General features: G+C 40.5%; 1 protein-coding gene across 1 annotated transcript in view; it reads right to left on the bottom strand.

Moving 5' to 3' along the window:
- Positions 1–245: 245 nt before the first annotated feature.
- The window catches only part of TAPT1 (transmembrane anterior posterior transformation 1), a 56,169-nt gene continuing 38,074 nt past the window's right edge, over positions 246–18,340 (bottom strand). The window contains exons 5-14 of the mRNA XM_045771333.2: positions 16,992–17,127; positions 15,569–15,666; positions 15,322–15,391; positions 14,018–14,098; positions 11,545–11,654; positions 9,405–9,464; positions 8,951–9,019; positions 6,054–6,130; positions 4,124–4,284; positions 246–2,393 (exon numbers count right to left, since the gene is read on the bottom strand). Coding sequence (XP_045627289.2) covers positions 2,176–2,393; positions 4,124–4,284; positions 6,054–6,130; positions 8,951–9,019; positions 9,405–9,464; positions 11,545–11,654; positions 14,018–14,098; positions 15,322–15,391; positions 15,569–15,666; positions 16,992–17,127 — 1,080 coding nt within the window. The 3' untranslated portion in view covers positions 246–2,175. The remainder of the gene's footprint in view (positions 2,394–4,123; positions 4,285–6,053; positions 6,131–8,950; positions 9,020–9,404; positions 9,465–11,544; positions 11,655–14,017; positions 14,099–15,321; positions 15,392–15,568; positions 15,667–16,991; positions 17,128–18,340) is intronic.

Raw genomic sequence — 18,340 nt, 5'->3', positions numbered from 1 at the left:
CATTCAAAACACCTGTCAAATGCAAGTACCTCCATTGGCTGAGAGATAGGAGATGGTCTATGATCAAGTACTGGCCTTTTTTTCCCCCCAGGACAAAAATCCAACATTCTGCCACCATTAAGACCAAGAGAATTCAACTTAGACAGTCTTGTCACTTGTAAATTAGAAGTAAATTCTTATTACAGAGTGGGAAATTTACTCCAGCAAAGGTAACAGTAAACATTATTAAAATAAATTCAGTGACCTTTTTAAAAAAGATTACAAAATTGAATTTATTGAGTTTCACACAAGATGCACTTATAAAATTAGTACTGAATGCCATTTTAACAGAAGAAATGAACATCATTCCGAGCTCCCAACAGATTCTGCAAAGGAAATGAAATCTTCTGAAAATGACAACACAATAATAAAAAGATAATTCAAGCTGAATTGAAAGATAGACCCAAGTCATATTCTTGCTCTGATCAGGGCTACGTTTGGCAAAGTTTCCCCAAACTATTCCATTCATGTGGATGCTGTTCCCTTCGGTGGTGAAAAGGAGATGGATACAGGAATAATTCTAAAATGGGGCTTTGTTGAAACATACACAAAACACAAGTCTTTTCATATTTAACTTAAAATACTTCCTGGTTTCACAAAAGCGTTTCGATAAGATTTCCTCTTTTACCCTACGTGCACATTAATCTTCATATTTCTTTAGTTAATGCAAAACATTAAGATTCACTTCCGTATTTCTACAGAAGCCGAAGAAGCCAAAACATTAAAGCGTACTCTGTATTTCACCCAGGAAAGAGACGGATCCCCTAAAATTTACCTTCTGCGTATCATATGCCCGAAGTGCCAGCACAAGAGCTGAACTTCAACATGAAACCATCAAAGGAAATGACAAGTGACAGATGCATCTGCACATTCTGAAATGAGACGCTGTAAAACTTTTATAAAAATGCAGGAAGGTTTCTCAGGATAAACCTTGGTGGGAAATGACTTGTCCTATGATGCGGGCCACAAACTAGTAATTAAGCAGAAACAGAATCTTGATCTCAAACAAAACCAAAAAGCACCTTTTGGTTGCTGTTCCCAGGGTTCATACACACACCTCGCCATACCCAGACAGCCGAGCACGCGGCCCAAACCCACAGCCGCCGCCCCCCGCACAGGCGCGCCCGGACGCTCCTGTCAGCGGGACTCCCGCGTTTTATAAGCCCAAGCAAGACGCTGCCCAAACCATTTAGAATATTGACTTTAAAGCCGTCACTTTAAAAAAACTCTGTTAAAGTTGACACCTTTGGATTTTGTACACTGACAATTCTTCAGCCCATTCAACACCAAATCCTTTGAACTGTAACAATTTATGAAGCAATTAGTTTTAAAGCGAAACCAGTTAACTAATGGAAAGTTAACACTGCTCTTTTTCAGTATAAAAAAGTGCCTTTTTGTAAGGGTATTTCTATTTTATCCATTGCAATGGAACAATACACAGCTCACATTTTGCTCTGAAGAGTAAACTGAAAAATTATGAAACATTTTTTCTGTGATGCAACCTTCATTAATGAATATTTTTTAAAGAAACCGGCTTAGGGTTTTTTCCTATAAAATGCTACTATTCATCATGAATTATTTTAGGTAGCCTTTTATTCTGATTAACTCAGATACATCTTCAAGGATTATTCTGGTGGTAAGAACATTTATCTTGACTTAAGTTTAATTATTTTTTTTTCAACGCTTTGGCAGATGAAGTACAGTTTGAAAACTGTTTGTGAAAATAGTATGGGACTGGAAAGGTCATGTCATGGTAAAAGCTTCACAGTTTTCCAGGTATATCCTTGTACTGACGAGGCCTGGAGGCAAGACTGGATGTTCTGGAAGCGCGGACCAACGAAGCCGAGTGGTTCTGACGTCTCGCCCGCGAGGCCCAGGAGTGACTGCTCTCTGCCGAGCAGGAGGGGCTCCTCCAACCCACCGGGTTTCCAGAGTCCAGGCTGGAGGTCGCTGCTCTTCCGCGACCTGACCTGCAGCCAGACCCCGTTACTGGAAGAAAGATATTAGGATTTGCTTTCCATTAATAATTTAAGTTTTTAAATAAATATTTAAGTGCCGTTTTTCGCAGCTGTCCGTCCGGAAGCAGAGCGTCGCCTGCCCGGGAGTCCGCATCTTGGGCACGAGAGGCCGCAGAGTTCAGTCGATTCGGTTTCCACAAATTGTGAACCTGTCTACCTCTAACAAATCTTTCTTTGCGGATCTGTGCTTTAATTCTGAGCTTTCCTGCGTTATATCCTTCTCATCGCCATCTGGAGTCGTCAGAAACTGATCAGAACTGCTTGCCACAAGCAAGGGTATGACATTTTCCTTCGGATGCACAGGCTGGCTGGTGACCGAAGCAGACAGGTTTTCTTCTGTGGAAAAACAGATCCAGCTAATTAGAAACGTAGAATACACATAAGCTTACCGAGGGAGCGGTAATGGGAAGAGGTGCCCATCATCCCCACTCGGAGGTAGAGCAAGCCGTCACCGAATAGCCTGGGGCATAGAAGCAGCCGTGGTTTACAAGGAAACTCGGGGGCTACGCCATTTGTTTGCTCAATTAAAATTTTATAGAAGGGCTATTATACGGATAGCATCACACAACTAACACCACAACCTGATTTGGGGAGGATCGGAATTCCCAGCTAACAAGCTCCCTCCTACGTGACCAAGTCCTAACATGACTGCTGCCTGGAAAGCTGGCACTGGGGCTCCCGCACGCAGGACGTGAGCGGCAAGCGGACTCCAGGACACCCTACCTCCCCCGTGGGGTCACCTCAGCAGCTCTGAGCACGCCACCTACAGGAAGCCCGAAACACAGGCCCCTTCACCGGGCCCGCTTCTTCTACTCTGAGATTTAGTTCAGGACTACCACCTCCAGGAAGGGAGCCTCTCCTGTCCCCTCCATGCCTGTCGACGACCCGCTCCCCTCTCTGGAGTCTCCACTCGTGCCGTCTCCCGTCAGTGTGTGAGGCCCCGCCGGCACGATTTATTATCTCTGTGTCTCCAGCATCGCATAGATTACCTGGCACACAGTGGCTCCACGTATTTTAAAAATAAGCCATTTAAATGAAAAGTCATTGGAACAGATACGGAACAGACAGAGAACTGCCATCTAATGAGAAAAATTACATCAGTGCCCGCGTCTTCCTCCAAACCTTCCAGGCCAGCAGCCCTGGAATCATCCTTCATTCTCTCTCTCACACTGGGAAACCTCATCGGCAAATCCTGCGCTCTTCCAGATCTATCTGGAATCTGGCCAGCTCTCCCTGCTCACACCACTAACCCCTGTTCTGAGCCAGGCAGCCTCCCTGCTGGCGTCCATCTCTGGGCTTGCTCTCCTTGAGTCTCCTTTCCACAAAGCTGGAGAATGATCCTTTTAAAATGTTAGCTGGATCGCGTCAGTCCTGCAATACCTTCCTGAATGGCGTCTGGCCTGCGGTCTCCTGATCTCCGAAACACCCTATGTGGACACTGAGACGCTCGTCCGAAATGCACTTCCAAACCCTGAAACAGACCCTTCCCACACAGTAAAAGCCACAGTCCTCATGGCAGGCAACAGGGTGGCCTGAGTGCTTCTCCAGGCCCTCTCCTGTGGATGGGTCCACTCCAGCCACCTGGCCTTTGTGGTCCCTCGACATGCCCAGCAGGTTCCTGCCCTGGGCCTTGGCACACGCCACTGGTGCTCCTCCCAGGAAGGTGCTGCTTCCTTGGTTGGGGGAGCTCTGGACTCCCAGCCACACTCCCTTTCACGACCCGGCTTCAGCTCTCTCTATAGCACGACTGCCCCCTCGCTTTCTCCCCATCTCCCCAACAAGTCAGAATCAGTGCTGCCGCTGGAGCGCCTGGGCCTGTCGTGTCCCGGGGGCTCAGTGATTGTTTCCTAGACAACGAATACATGTAAAAACTCAGAGCACTGCGTTAGGTGTACCTGCGATGAGATCTAAAATACAACCGTTAAAGACAATTCGGCAAAGTGAAATCAAATCTTGAAAGCATTGCAAAACATCGACCCAACAGTGATTTTTTTTACTAGGGAGAATTCAGACCATTAACTTTTTGGAAAATGATTCACACAAGTGATGGAAGGAACCAAACGTACCTTGAGAGGGTTTACATTTGTTCTGTGATTTATTAGGTGGTTTGCCTGGTGCGCTGGCTGGAGGGGGATTAAACAACTTGTCTTCCATCTTGGCCTCCTTCACATACTGGCATGATTTTCCCAACAGCACGATGCTATTAAGTATTTTCAGGGATATCAACCTAAAACCAGAAAGAAACAAACAACCATTGAGATGGAATTCATCTCAATCACCGAGAACGCCATTTCCTACCACAGCTAACGAGAAGGCACGAGGCCAGGTGAGGAGTGTGGGCCCAGGGGGCCAGGGGGGCCAGGGACCCGAGTCTGGGATGGGCAAGTTTCCCTTGGGGCTTCTTTACCACAAGGGAAAAATGCCTGATCGATTCCTTAGTTCTCATTACAAGAAGAAATTGTACCACTTAGAAGTTTTACCTGGTACCAAATTATTTAACATTTATTTTTCCACTGTAATTAACAAATGTATTTAGTAAATACAGATGAACACCAGCTCACAAGAGCGGCTCGGAGGCAGGCACCTCCGCTGTTCTCCATCTCCTTACACTACCCCATTTTTCTTCCCGACACTTACTACCCACCGTCACTTTATAGAGATTTGCTTTTCTGGTTGTTGTCTATTTTTCCACTAGAATTTCAGCGCCACAAAGGCAGGGCCCTGGTCTTGCCCCGGAACCAGTACCTGGCACCTAGCAGGTGCTCACTGAGGAGTGCTGACTGCAGGAGGAGGGCAGAAGCTGCGGCAAATCTGGAGGGAAAGAGGCGGAACCTGGGGCGGTGGGGAGAAAGCGGCACAGTGCGCCAAGAGGCCCAACTGAATTCTGACTTGTTCGCCCTCAAGGGAGAGTCCTGGGCTTGGTGGGGTCAGGGAATAAAGAAGTCTTACGGACAAGGTGGTTTGGGAAAGATTTTGAAGGAGGAGAGGGTAATTTGGGAACTACCCTGATACAGGTAATAAGGAGAAATGAGTGGGGTGGAAAGGTCAGTGAGCTGCTGTACCTCTGTGGACTATCGAGGGGCACAGGGGCGAGGTGGGGGGGTCGTGAATTTTCAGTCGTTCAGCTTAACGCATGTCCACTTTGCTGAATCACACACACACACAACTGTAACTAAACAAAGGTTTTTTGATGTTGCATACACATGCCTCACTTCCTAGTTTAGGTCAAAAGAAACACACAAGACTATGTTGTCAAACAAAGATGGGAACAATTAGAGCCGCAGCCCCTGGTGAACAAGGCACAACGCCAAGAACTTCGGGGCGCTGTGTGAGCATCTGCACCCGAGAAGCAGGGTGGCACAGTTTTCAATGTCAAAAACTGAGAGGGGTGTGGTTCCTTGAGCTTTAGAATCTGTCAGTCAGTCCCCGTAGTATGAAGAAGGGGCAGGCTCTAGGAGAAATCAAGGCCCGGGCTCCCTGCCTCAACACAATTTCCTCTGTGCCCAGGGTCAAACCAAAGTCACCAATCAAGGTACTGATGATGTGGCTTGGGACACGGCAGGGACAGAGGCCTGATGGCCGGCAGGGGCGGCAGGGGGTGCATCCTGACTCCTAAACCTCGGTGGGGAGAGCCCCATGGACTCACTGAGTCAAAGATGTTTTAATTTTAAACATAGGAAAATGTCTGATTGTAATGGCAGATTGTATCGTGAAAGGAAATAGGAGTGCAACTGAAATCCTAAGCAGAAAGAGCTTTAACTGATTTCGCTAAAGATTAAAATAAATCTAAAGTGCTATTAATACTAGTACCAAACAGCAGCATATTTCATTGAATCTCACCAAGTCACGAACGCATCTGGACATATGTGCTGTTAGGGGAGCCCCGGGTCAGTGAGAATGGGTGGAGGGTGATTTGGTTGCAATTAACGTCCATTACATCTTGCATAAATACTTTACTGTACAAACAAAAACATATTCAAGAACAGTTAATCTTACCCAAAATAGAAGAGTATGACACAGGCGTAAGACAGGATTCCTTGCACTTTAATTGAGCTTGTTACAACTCTGATGAGCTAGCCAGAAACAAACCAAAACAACAAAAACACACAAACAAAACATACAACCACGGTTATTAGTTAATATTTAAATAAAGACTTCTCCATGCTGATTTCAACACTTTAGTTTCACTCCTGTGGGCTTTGTCTAAATCCAAGTCAGCAGTTCTAGATTTTTCAATTTGTATGAACGCCTGGCTGCTTGTGAAAACTTCTGTGGTAGGTTTGGATTTGTTCAGGCAAACTGAGGGTGCCTGTGGCGGCCGTCACGTTCAGCTGCTGCGGACTCTAAAGTCAGGCACCGTATCCCGGTTTGTGAATGACACATTTAGTTGCACCTCACAGAGATGCAAGTCAGCTGATTCTTAAAATGAAAAATCACTCTGGAAAATACAAATAAACTCATCTTGCTGCATGTGTGCCTACCACAGCCAGAACCACCGAGTGAGCACTGCCTTATTCTTGTTTTGTCCTCCCTGACTCTTTTTAGGAACCCACAGTGACTTATGGGGAAGAGAGAGAAAAGAGAAAAGAAAGCTTTGTACTGTTTTAAAAAACTGAGTAATACCACAGCATTGTCCCTGGAAGTGTGCTGAATAAATCTGGTGGGCCTGTCACTGGAAAATATTTATATGTTACACGTTCGGCTTAATAATGTGTTTACATCTCAGGATCTGGGGGGCTGCTACATGGAAATGGAAAGTCTGGGAAAATAACGGACCTTATCCAGCAATGTTAAGTTATCATCAAGTGGAACTCTACTAGCGTGTCTTAAATAAATACCGTAAGATACATTTTAAACTCTATTTTACAAATGCTTTTAGTAAAAGAACAACTGGGTAGAGATCGAGGGAACTGTCACGTGTTCACTAAAGGTCTACTATGAGAAGACCGATGAAGTCTTGTCTCTGTCACAGGCTCTACTGGCGAGCTGACCTGCTGTACAAGTAGCTGGGATGGAAGTGAACGTGGCTCTAGGGTTTTACTGATTAATACGAAAGGCAAGCCAACTGCTGCATTCAAGCGGAAATGATTTCATTTTTATCTGATATAATATTAGGTAATTTTAAGATACGTATGTCCAAAGCTTAATTTCCATGAGACCTTAATACATCATTTCTTTTACTTTTCCTGGGTATGATTTCATTATGACATAAGGTAACATTTAGAGAGAAACACTGCCACTTGTGGGCCTTAAAGAGGCCTTGGAATATTCCTCAAGACGCCTAGATGGCTGCTGCCAAAGCTATGGGGTCACTTTGGAGCTCTGCGAGAAACAGCGTTATAGGAGAACACCCGCTGGGGATCACTGCCTAACTGCATGATCCCCTCTGAAAATGCAAGAACTTCTCCACGAGCATTTAATTAATCAATTATTAGTTAAACTTATATCTTTTGGTACAACAACCATAAAAACTCATTTAAGGAATAAAACAAAGGCTAGAGAAAAATTTTAAAAAATTAAATTAAAAAATCCATACTAATTATGAATACAGTTTTCTGGCAAATAAATTACTACTAGATAGTTATTATTTGGCAAAGCAGGGCCACCTTTAAATCCAATCATTTAACTAATCCTTTAAAAATTAAAAATCAGTCAGGCAACCTAGGTTTATCCTTACACTTCATGTATCATGTTTCCAGTTGCAGGAAACAAATGTAAAAAAATTTAACATTTTATCAGTCTCTTAAACAATTTTACTCTTTAAAATATTCTGTTTTTCCAAAACTCTAGGAGTTCCTTTTCCCAAACAAAAGAAAGTTATATTATTATGTAACAAACAAGTTACTAACAGAATTGAAAACATAAATGTGGTTGTCTGGAGAGTTGCAATGAAATTTACATAACAATAAAGCTATTAATCTTCCAGCCTTTAAAAAAGGTCAGGCAAGCTGGTCTAAAACACAGGTGGCTTCACTTACAATTTCTTTATACACCTCTTAGTTGACTTCCGTGACACTCTGCATCTACAGGAGAACTCTAGATGTCCTTTGGCAAAAAGGTGGATGCATTTGTTTTGATGTGAGACTAGGTAGCCAACGAGGAACATAATCAAATACAGGCACAGCCAGCAAATGTTAATTAACAATATTACTGCCTGATGTGGCTGGTGACGTTCTGCAAGGCTGTTCTGAGCAATTCACTAAAATATTCAAAGTTGGTGACTACTTTTTGGATTGATTTAATACATTTCAGTGCTAATATAGATGTATTTTCTGAGTATAAGAGTAAAAATTTTCATTGTAAAAACTTTGGAAAAATTGTAAAAAGTAATGACTATAATGGATAGAGACTATGTCTTCATTTGAGCATACCGAAATTTATTTAACCCATTTCATTTCTTTCCAAATTTTTACTATTATAAATGCCACAGCAATGCATAATCTTGCCTATAAATCATCATGTGCCTTTTATAACTATTTTATTAGGATAAATTCCTAGAGCTCCAATTACTGCATCAAAGCTTAATACTGTCAAACTGCCTTTTAGAAATGTTGGATTGACTTCTTCCACCTCCGCTAATACATGCTAACGTGGTCGCACCAATGCCTACTACCACTTGGCATTTTCGTTCAAAAAGAAAAATCTTTGCCAAATGGATAAGCAAAAATGAGTACTCTCATTGCTAGGAAAGCCATTACATAAAGTATCTGTTAAAATTACTGACCTGCTCAAAATCCAAAAGAATAATACCATAACCTAAAATTTCCTTCTAAGTCATTTACCTTTAGTTTTTATATCACGTCCTTCTGAAATAAACTTCTTGATAACCCAGTTATTAATATTTATCATAACAGCTATCTCATCATAGAAAAGGGAAAAAAGTATGAACTTACTAGAACAGCTAGTGGGAGAGGAATGAACCCCATCCTCCGTGCCACGGAGTCACTGTAATCAGTGTATGCCTGCACAGAGAAAGGAGAGAACGATTTATGGCATTTATGATACTGAAAAAGTTCACTTCCACTTACTGCCAGTAAATGTTCTCAACGGGTGAGGCTATGCACAAAAAGAGAACCTGGCAGCTATTATGTAATTGAGTAAAATGTGGAAATCTAAATGTTCATAAGAAGTTTTAAATCCAAAGTTGTATAACTGTCACAATGCTACAGAAATCATACCTTATTTAATATTAAGTACTATCATTATTTAATATGTTACAAACATAGTGTTGAGAACAGATATAAGTAGGAAGCTGAAGTTTATGCAACTTTCCCTTAACCAATATTCCATGCTAAATTAAACCATTGTTCAGGTAATTTCAGACTATGTCTTTGATATAATGCTCACATTTTTCTGTCGACTGCTAACAAGGTCAAAAGCAAGGCTGGCTCTATATTCACTGTAGACCTAAAGACAAATAAGAGTGAAATATTAAGTGATATAGTGCAAATACATAATATACAAAGATTTAATTGACTTTGTAGATGAAAACATTAAATAATTAACCAGGAAAAAGGTGCTGACAGCCAAGCAGCCATCTGGGTAGTGCTTCTCTGTTCTCCTACAGTAAAGGTAAAACAGCCTCAGCCCCAACTGTTATATTCACAAGCTTTTTAAACATTTCTCTTCAAAGAGGGATAAACAGTCAATGATTATGATCCTGAGAGTTAAGAATTTGGGGAAGAGTGGCTATTTTAAGTAGAATAATACATATAAAATAATTTTGAAATTTTAAATGCATAGTTTAAAAGATTATTATTACTGTCTATATAACGATAATGACACCTCATTCAAACAATGGGTGCTAAGCAAGATGTAAAACTGAGTTCGAGAACATAACATTTACAAAGGCCCTAGAAACTGTCATTTCACTAAAAACTGCACTAAGTACTTGAATCCCGTTTTTTGATTTTGACTTCAGATGCTGAGGAAATGATCCCATGAAAAGGGGACCATCTTGCACTGAGGAAACCAAGAGAGTAAACAGTGAAATTACTTGATCAGTGCTTTACAAAAGAATGCAACATCTTATTTAAGTTGATGAAAGCATTCAGAAGCTCTCGTGCAAATCATCACATTGCAGCCGTTGCAACCACATTAGACTTCAAATCGATGCCTTTTGAAATAGTACCATGGTAAGACAAGTACAACCCAAATAAAATCTAGGAAACTGTCCAAATGAATATTCGTTTTGGGGCTGAGGTAGGAATGGGGAAGGCACTGGGAACTCCCAGACTTTGCGTACGATGAGCCTACAGCACACATCTATTTGTGGAAAGTCCACAGAACAGCTGGTTGAAACATAAAGCAAATCTCCTGAGTGCTTTCATCAAACAATATAAGGCTCTTGTCCTCTACAACTTTTCAGGAATCTATAATCACAGGGGGAAAAAAATCAATTTTTAAATCAAAATACTTAAAAATCTAGCCAGAGAGAAAAGCTTTGGGAGTCTATGCTTTAAATAAACAGGTTATGATAGTATTAACAATTTATAATGATTCTGAGTTAGTGACACTCTACTCCAACCTGAACTATTGGCCAATCTATACATTTCCACCCAAAAGTATGGAACCAGGACTGTTCAATATTGAAATAACATACTTTCTGTAGTATAGTAATTTTTAAAAATTTAAAATTATAATTCTAACTTCAAAGTAGTAGTATTATCTTAATAAATGGAGTAAACCTAGCCTTATTTTACATCTTTATAATATTAAGCAGAAGTCAACATTATTTTTTTGCTTTAGAAAATATTACTTTTCATAATTATTATTTTTTTATTTTTTTAGTTTAAATTCAAGTTAGTTAACACATACTGAGATATTGTTTCAGGAGTAGAATTTAGTGATTCATCACTTACATGTTAACACCCAGTGCTCATCCCAATAAGTGTCCTCTTTAGTACCCATCACTCATTTATCCCATCCCCCACCCACCTCCTCTTCAGCAACCCTCAGTTTACCTCCCTGTTTCTATCTTATTTTTCCTTTCCTTCCCCTATGTTTAGCTGCTTTGTTTCTTAAATTCCACATGAGTAAAATCATGTGGTACTTGTCTTTCTCTGACTTATCTCACTTAGCATAACACACTCTCTAGTTCCATCCACATCACTGCAAGATTTCATTCTTTTTGAAGGCTGAGGAATATTCCTGTGTGTGTGTGTGTGTGTGTGTGTGTGCGCGCGCGCATGTGCCCCCGCACACATACACCACACATCTTTATCCATTTATCAGTCAATGGACATATGTGGCTCTTTCTATAATCTGGCTATTATTGATAATGCTGTTATAAACACTGGGGTGCATGTGTCCCTTCGAATCAGTATTTTTGTATCCTTTGGATAAATACCTAGTAGTGCAATTGCTGGCTCGTAGGGTGGTTCTATTTTTAACCTTTTGAGGAACCTCCATACTGTTTTCCAGAGTGGCTGTACCAGTTTGCACAGAAGTCAATATTAAACACTGAACTGCTTATTAAAATACATACATCTGCAGTAATGTCATTGAACTTGGTGATAAAGGCGTGTTTTACAATATCCACAGCAGTTTCTGATGCAATCACCATACAGACATCTGGAAACAACACCCAGAGGTGATCTAGAAAGTATAAGGAAAAAGAGATAATTAGATCTCTTAATACGAACAAAACACCATATACCATATCACAGGCTGCCACAGAAATCCGAAATCTCCACAGGACTAAACGATAATGTTGTCAATAAATGATAACAGACAAAACTAGCATTCAATTAATTATCAAAAGAGCTACATCTGATCAAGTTAAAGGATAATTCATTCAATAGCTATTTATTCTGTACTTTCTCTGTGCTAAACACTTGAGGGGAAGGACACAGAGGTGAACAGAGCCCCAGCTTCCTTCATGGAGCCAACACACTGGTAGGATGACGGCTAATGAAGCAGGCTTGTCATAAAATCCTTTAATTCTATAGCTGCCTAATGTGACAGTAAGTAGCTAGCATGGACATGTGCCGAAGTCAACTGAACAATCTCTTCCCTCTTTATCACTATGACTTAACCATACTGATCATTTATGTCACTGCCATACAGATGTCATTTGTCAAATGTGCTCACTTTTATATTTATTAAAATGTCAATTTAGTATCAAGTACCTGATAAAAAATGCAAACAAATTCTTAAAGAAGGATGTAAGGGTGGGACCGAGCAAGAAAAGGTTAGACATGTCGACAAGGACCTAGGCAATTTGCGATCTGGGCCCTGGAGGGCGGGGTGGAGAGCATATAGCTCAGGCTAGCAATGCTGACAGTTGTAGTGGGTTTGGCATTGTGCTGGGGTTTTGGGAATCAGGAAACTTCTTTCAACGTAAAACTCTGCCACTAACTGGTTCCATGATCTCAGGCAAGTTTCTTAATGACCTAAGCTCCAGTTTCCTCATCTACAAAATTAAAAGTCTCTATACTTGGTCATTATGAGAATAAGGAGATAAAGTGCAGAACAATGTGCCTGGCACACAAAATAGCTAGTATTATTTTTATGTTATTCATGATCTTGGAAACTTACAGGAAGCTTCCAGAAATGGTATTTTGGATTTTAAGAAAAGAAATTAAAGAAACTGAAGAGTAAAAGAATGATGAGTTCACCAATATTAAGTGTCCCTTTTATCACACTCTCTGCCATAGCAGTAATAAAGAAGACCTAAGGTAATTAGTTGAAAGTCGCAGTATAAATGAGAATAGGATTTCAAACATCCAGTGGTCAGCAGGCTCAGGATTACTGTCCTTTGGCACAACAGCCCTGCTTCACAATTCCTGATCCCACCTGAGGTCTGCTGGGACCAGCCACACATGCCTGCTACCCTGCCTCTTGCAGATACCATGTTAGCTGCCTTGGTTATAAACAGAGAATCCAGGTGCATAGAGAATCCCAGTGTGTAGAGGAGGGCTTTGCTGCCACAAGTCAGGGAGACTTTGGATTTATTCAGGCCGGAACCCAAGTCACTGGAAAATAGATTATTTGATCTTATGCTTTCTAGAAGCAAATAACTTCTGGAAATATATTTCCAAGATCATATATCTCAAATTTAATATATCTGTTTCTGGTTTTTCACAGGTTATCTGAAAACTAGCAACGAATCAAAATAAATGAACAAGAAGTTATTAAAAGCCTGGAATGTGCATGGCATTGAGGGTAATAAATAAAATGCAAAGTATAATCTCGTTCCTAAAGAACGAGGTTGCATAAAAATGTCAGACCTAAAAAAACTCTCCATTACTTGAGACACCTGAGCACATGACTATTTCCCACCAACCTCACTCAGCATTACCAGACCGTGTTATAATTACCTGCCGATTTCCACTATGAGCCTGGGGGCCCTCCATCTATCTGAGGACTCTACGTGTGCCACAGTGCCTGGCTTGATGGAAATGCCTGCTGCGTGAATGGATGATGAAAATTCAGAGACTCTCAACAACTTCCTGTCAGCCTTGATTTAAAGATGTACAAGTAACCAAACGTACTGTCTTACATTATATTTTTTTCAATTTACCCTTATTCAAAATGCTAATTAAGAGGCAGTGAATGAGTAAAAGACAAATGTTAAGAGAGAACAAAAGTTCTGGTGAACCGTGAAAACGACGAAGAGCTGACTGCATTTAGATAAGCCTAGTACGCTGGAGTTAAGAACATAAACAAAGGGGCCGCAATGCTGGGCAGCGTCCACTCACCCACTGAGTACACAGCTCTAGAGACGCTGGGAGCTTCAGGGGAAATGACGGGCCGAAGACTACTTTAGCCGGTGCGGCACCCCAGCACCCACCACACTGTGGGGAACACGCTCAATCCCCTCCACCTAAACAGCTATTTCCAACACCCGAGGAGCAGAGAAGTGAATATCTGCAATACTCACTCTATTCCATGTAAAAGAATGATTTTTGGTTCAAGAGGAAAATTAGAAGGCACTGTATCTGTTAAGAGTTACATACCTGGATTCCAAGAAAACTGCTCCATGTTTCTTAGACACACTATTAGCAAAAGCACATAATTTGTGAATCGTTCCTTAATATCTGAAAAAAAATATGTACTGTATATAAATAATATAATAATATAGTTCATGTATAACTTTTAGTCAGAATATGGTGCAAGTACAATTACATATAAATGTCTGCAAAATAAATATACTATTTTATATATAAGATGGTCTTACATTGGTAAGGCATTTATGTCTTTCACTGACATAATTCAGGTATGGAAATTTCCAGTTTTGTACACAGTCGAACATATCGGTGGTTTTTTCTGTTTTAATAGCTGAGGAGTGTTGCACAGCATGGCTATACCACCCATTGTTTATCCGTTTTCTTACTGACAGACATTGGGTTGTTTCCAGTTTTTGGCTACTATGATTGTGAAAATGTGTTCTCGCTGCTAAGTTATAGGATAGGCAAACATTTAACTGTATAAGAAAAGGCCAGAAGGTTTTCCAGGGCAAATGTAGTATTTCCCACTCACACCATCAAAGCATGAGAACACCACTCCACTCGGTATCCCCACTAGCATTTGCCAGAGGCAGACTACGGGAGCAGCCATTCTGGGGGGTGGGCTCTGGTAGCTCATCAGGGCTCTTCCACCCCCATTTTCTACCACAGCACAAATGTCAACATGGTGAGAGAGAAATTATGTCTTCGTATTCTCATGAAACAGTCTTGACTTTGTGAACTTCACTCCAGGGTCTCGGGGATGCCCCTCCAGGTTTCCATGGGCTATACTCTGAGAACCGAGACACTATGCTGCTTTGATTTTTGTTAACTACGAAAGATAATGTTTCCAGGAAGAGATGTTGTGCTTTCACTCTTCTCAGGGTTAGTAAGGAGCCGGTAAGGCATAACTGAAAAAGCTGAGCAGACAGAGACAATCTGAGGTTTACAGTCATAACTCTGCTCTTGACATCTGTGTGGGTGACCTTGGGGAAGTCAAATTACTTTCTCTGTGTGTTAGTTTCCACATCTATAAAATGGAATATCGTCTGCTACAAAGAAATTTCTGGATTAACAAGAAGCTCTGAAAGTATGGTATGGTGCTATAGAAGTGTCTGTCATATTTAATTGTCTTAAGTATCTTGAGATTATAATAACCATGATAATAGGAAACCCTGGTAAAGATGTTGAGGGAGTAGGAGAAAGCACAGCTAAATCAGAGCAGCAGTAGCCCAGAGGAAATGTGACACAGAATTTCAGAATGAATTGCAAAATCATACTGCATAAAGCTGCACGTCGAAGCTAAGTGTACGTACCGCTATTTGACATTTGAAAAAGATTGTTCTTTTCAAACTTCTTGAAAACACTTCCTTTAATTTCAACAAACTGGAATAGTAAACAAAAATATCACCTTTATCATTATAACAGTTTAAAAAATGGACAAGCTACATATAAAACTTCCTGGGCAGTAAATAATATTTAAAATGATTTTACTCCATCCAGAATATTGCCATTAAAGTGCCCATATAACCACAAAAATATAAAGTAAAATCTCATACTTACATTATTAGACATCATGATAGTAAGAAGTGACTTGTTGTGTGAGTTAAAAGCCACGTTGAGAGTTGTTGCTTGAACCATGATGAGAATTGCATGCAAAACTAGCAGTGAGTGATGTCAAGGAAAAAGCTTGTCTGTTTTCATGTTATATTAGTAGATAAAACTATACAATTTTGAAAGTGAATAATGGGGGGGATGATTATGCTTTCTAAATCCAGTCTTGCGTTAGTGTTTTACTATCTTATTAGCTATAGTTGATACAAATTTGACAGGTAATATGTACAGGACCCATACAAAACAATAGTAGAGATGAGCCTCTGGGCATCCATTCACTTAGACTGTGAGTCCTGGAAGATGGTTGTCTTGTTATTTCTGGACTTCTGGCATTTGGCACAAGACCTGGGAAACAGGTCCTCAAAAAAGTTTGTTAAATAAGTGAAATAAACTATGGTAAATACTGAAAAAAGAGACTTAGCTAATTTGCATTCTAAAACAGAAAAGAACACAAAGTAAAAGTCTGGAAGCAACTGGCTTCTATAGTTCTGCAGGGGGTGGGGGGTGGGGATGTAAGATGACAAGAAATGTCTGATAATTGAGATTCTTCTTTACATGTCATTTTTAAAGATATTCACAATTTTCAGAATTATATTCATATTATACATGGAATAGTTTATTTAAATGAGAATAGTAACTGCTTTACTCCACATACTTGGAACAAACTTTTACGCTTATAGAATCTTCCCACTTGGCCCCTTAACTTTCCAAGTATTAATCCAATGTTTTCAAGTACGATACTTTCAGAGACAGTACACATTCCTGTAAATGAGTCTGGACCCCATATGGAACTTAAGTGCAGCTATACGTGTGTGTACAAATATACGGATGGGTACATACACGCACAGTTTATACGGTAAAGCCTTTAACTCTTCAAAAGAAAAGCTTTAAGGGGTGTGGGGAGCAGAGGGGATAAAACTTCCGAAATTCCTCCCCAATCAATTTCAAATTTTACCTCTAGATGAACTGTATACATTTTAAGTCCTAGGTTTTAATAAAAAATTCACAGGCTTAAAGATAACTTCCAAACAATTTCAGTATAGGTATGAAAGTTGTGTGGATCTCTATAAAGTACGTATAAATACGAACCTCGCATTCTCAAGTTCTTCCATATACTCAGTCACACTGAGACTAGAACTGTTTTCTACCAGTTAAAGGGAGCAAACCTACATGAGGCTCTTTAATTTACAATTACTACCATAACCAATTTATTAAAAGAAAGCAGACATCTCACGTTAATCTTCAGGACACACACACGCGCACACACACACATACACACACACGTATACTTTTAAATCTGAGAAACGGCTAACCAAATACAATAATGCAGAATATGCACGGACTTGAACTTTCCAATAATTATAAAGGATACAGACATAGAGAACAGCCATGAAAAAGTGAGGGATCACTCCGATATGGGCTCTTTTTCTTTCTTTAGGTTCTGTTGCTGTCCAATAGAGAGCGTCTAGTATATCTTGTCCAAATGATGAAAACAGACGATCTGCTACCTAAGGAGAAAAATTATTGGAAAGATGTTTTTCTTTTTTTTTTCTGAAAAGTGTTTCTTAGTAGTCCACCTGAATATGTTACTAAAACTCATATGCAATTCAAAAATACTGGAGCTCTGACTTTTTAAAATCCCACTAGAAGGCAAGCCACAAAAGAGCAGGGATCTCTTTTTCTCTGACACGCAGTGAGTGCTCAAAATCTTGTATTATCTGAATTAGACTTTGCCTAATTAACTATATATTTATAACAAGGAGAGTCTTACATAGTGGCAAAAATAAAAGGGAGAGGCACATCAAAATCATAGTCTCTCTGATTTTAATTCTTTAAATACAGATTCAGAATTTGAACTTAAGTCCTTCAGGACAAATATATCATTCGACCCACTGTATTTGCACCTAGTATTTGTAGACAACGGTAGCTTTAATTTGTTTTGGATTCATCACAAAGTATGTAATAGGCAGATTTACTTCCTAAAGACATTTTCAAGTATCAATCTCCATAAATAGAGTATGATGAATAAAAAACAACACATAAAAAAAAAAAAAGGAAGGCATATATTATTCAGGTGTCGGCTAGAATGTTACATCCATACCCAGACCACCAATCTCTGGCTCCCACAGTCTCTAATCCATCACCCTGGTATTTATCACTTCCAAATACCTCCTGGTTTATAGTCTCTTTTCCACCTGCAGAACATAAGCTCCTTAAGAACAGGCTTTGCTCACCTCTGGATCTTCAGGGTCTAAGGCGGTGCTTGGCATACAGTAATTGTCAATTAAATACCTGCCGAATGCAGGCATAATAGCGACCCACTGTTTAGGGAGCACTCAACACATGTCTGGCACCGTGCTAAGCCTTGTCTCTACACTGCTCGTAATTCCCCTAGCACCTGCATTCACAGAGGAGACAGTAAGACTCAGAGACACTCAGCAACTAGCAGCCACATCCAGAGCAGCAAGGCAGCAAGTGGAAGAGTGGGGTTCGGTCAGAGACGGTTTATCTCTAGCCGAGAGTCAGGACTCTTGTCCACTATGCTGAAACCACATCAACAAGTATAGTCTGTAAAGTGAATACACATTTCAGCCATTCTGATCAGCAATTCCTGGACCCTTTTCCTTGAAGCCTATTCTCTTCATACCACTGTTGAGGCCGCCCAGTCAAGGGCTTTGTAAACGAGGGGGCGCACGCACGAAGTGTGGAGGTAGGGAATCC

This window comes from Ursus americanus, chromosome 8 (assembly GCF_024610735.1).
Source record: "Ursus americanus isolate L20-20 chromosome 8, mUrsAme1.1.p, whole genome shotgun sequence".
In the NCBI taxonomy this organism is placed as follows: Eukaryota; Metazoa; Chordata; class Mammalia; order Carnivora; family Ursidae; genus Ursus; species Ursus americanus.
This window is presented reverse-complemented; position numbering and strand designations above follow the sequence as displayed.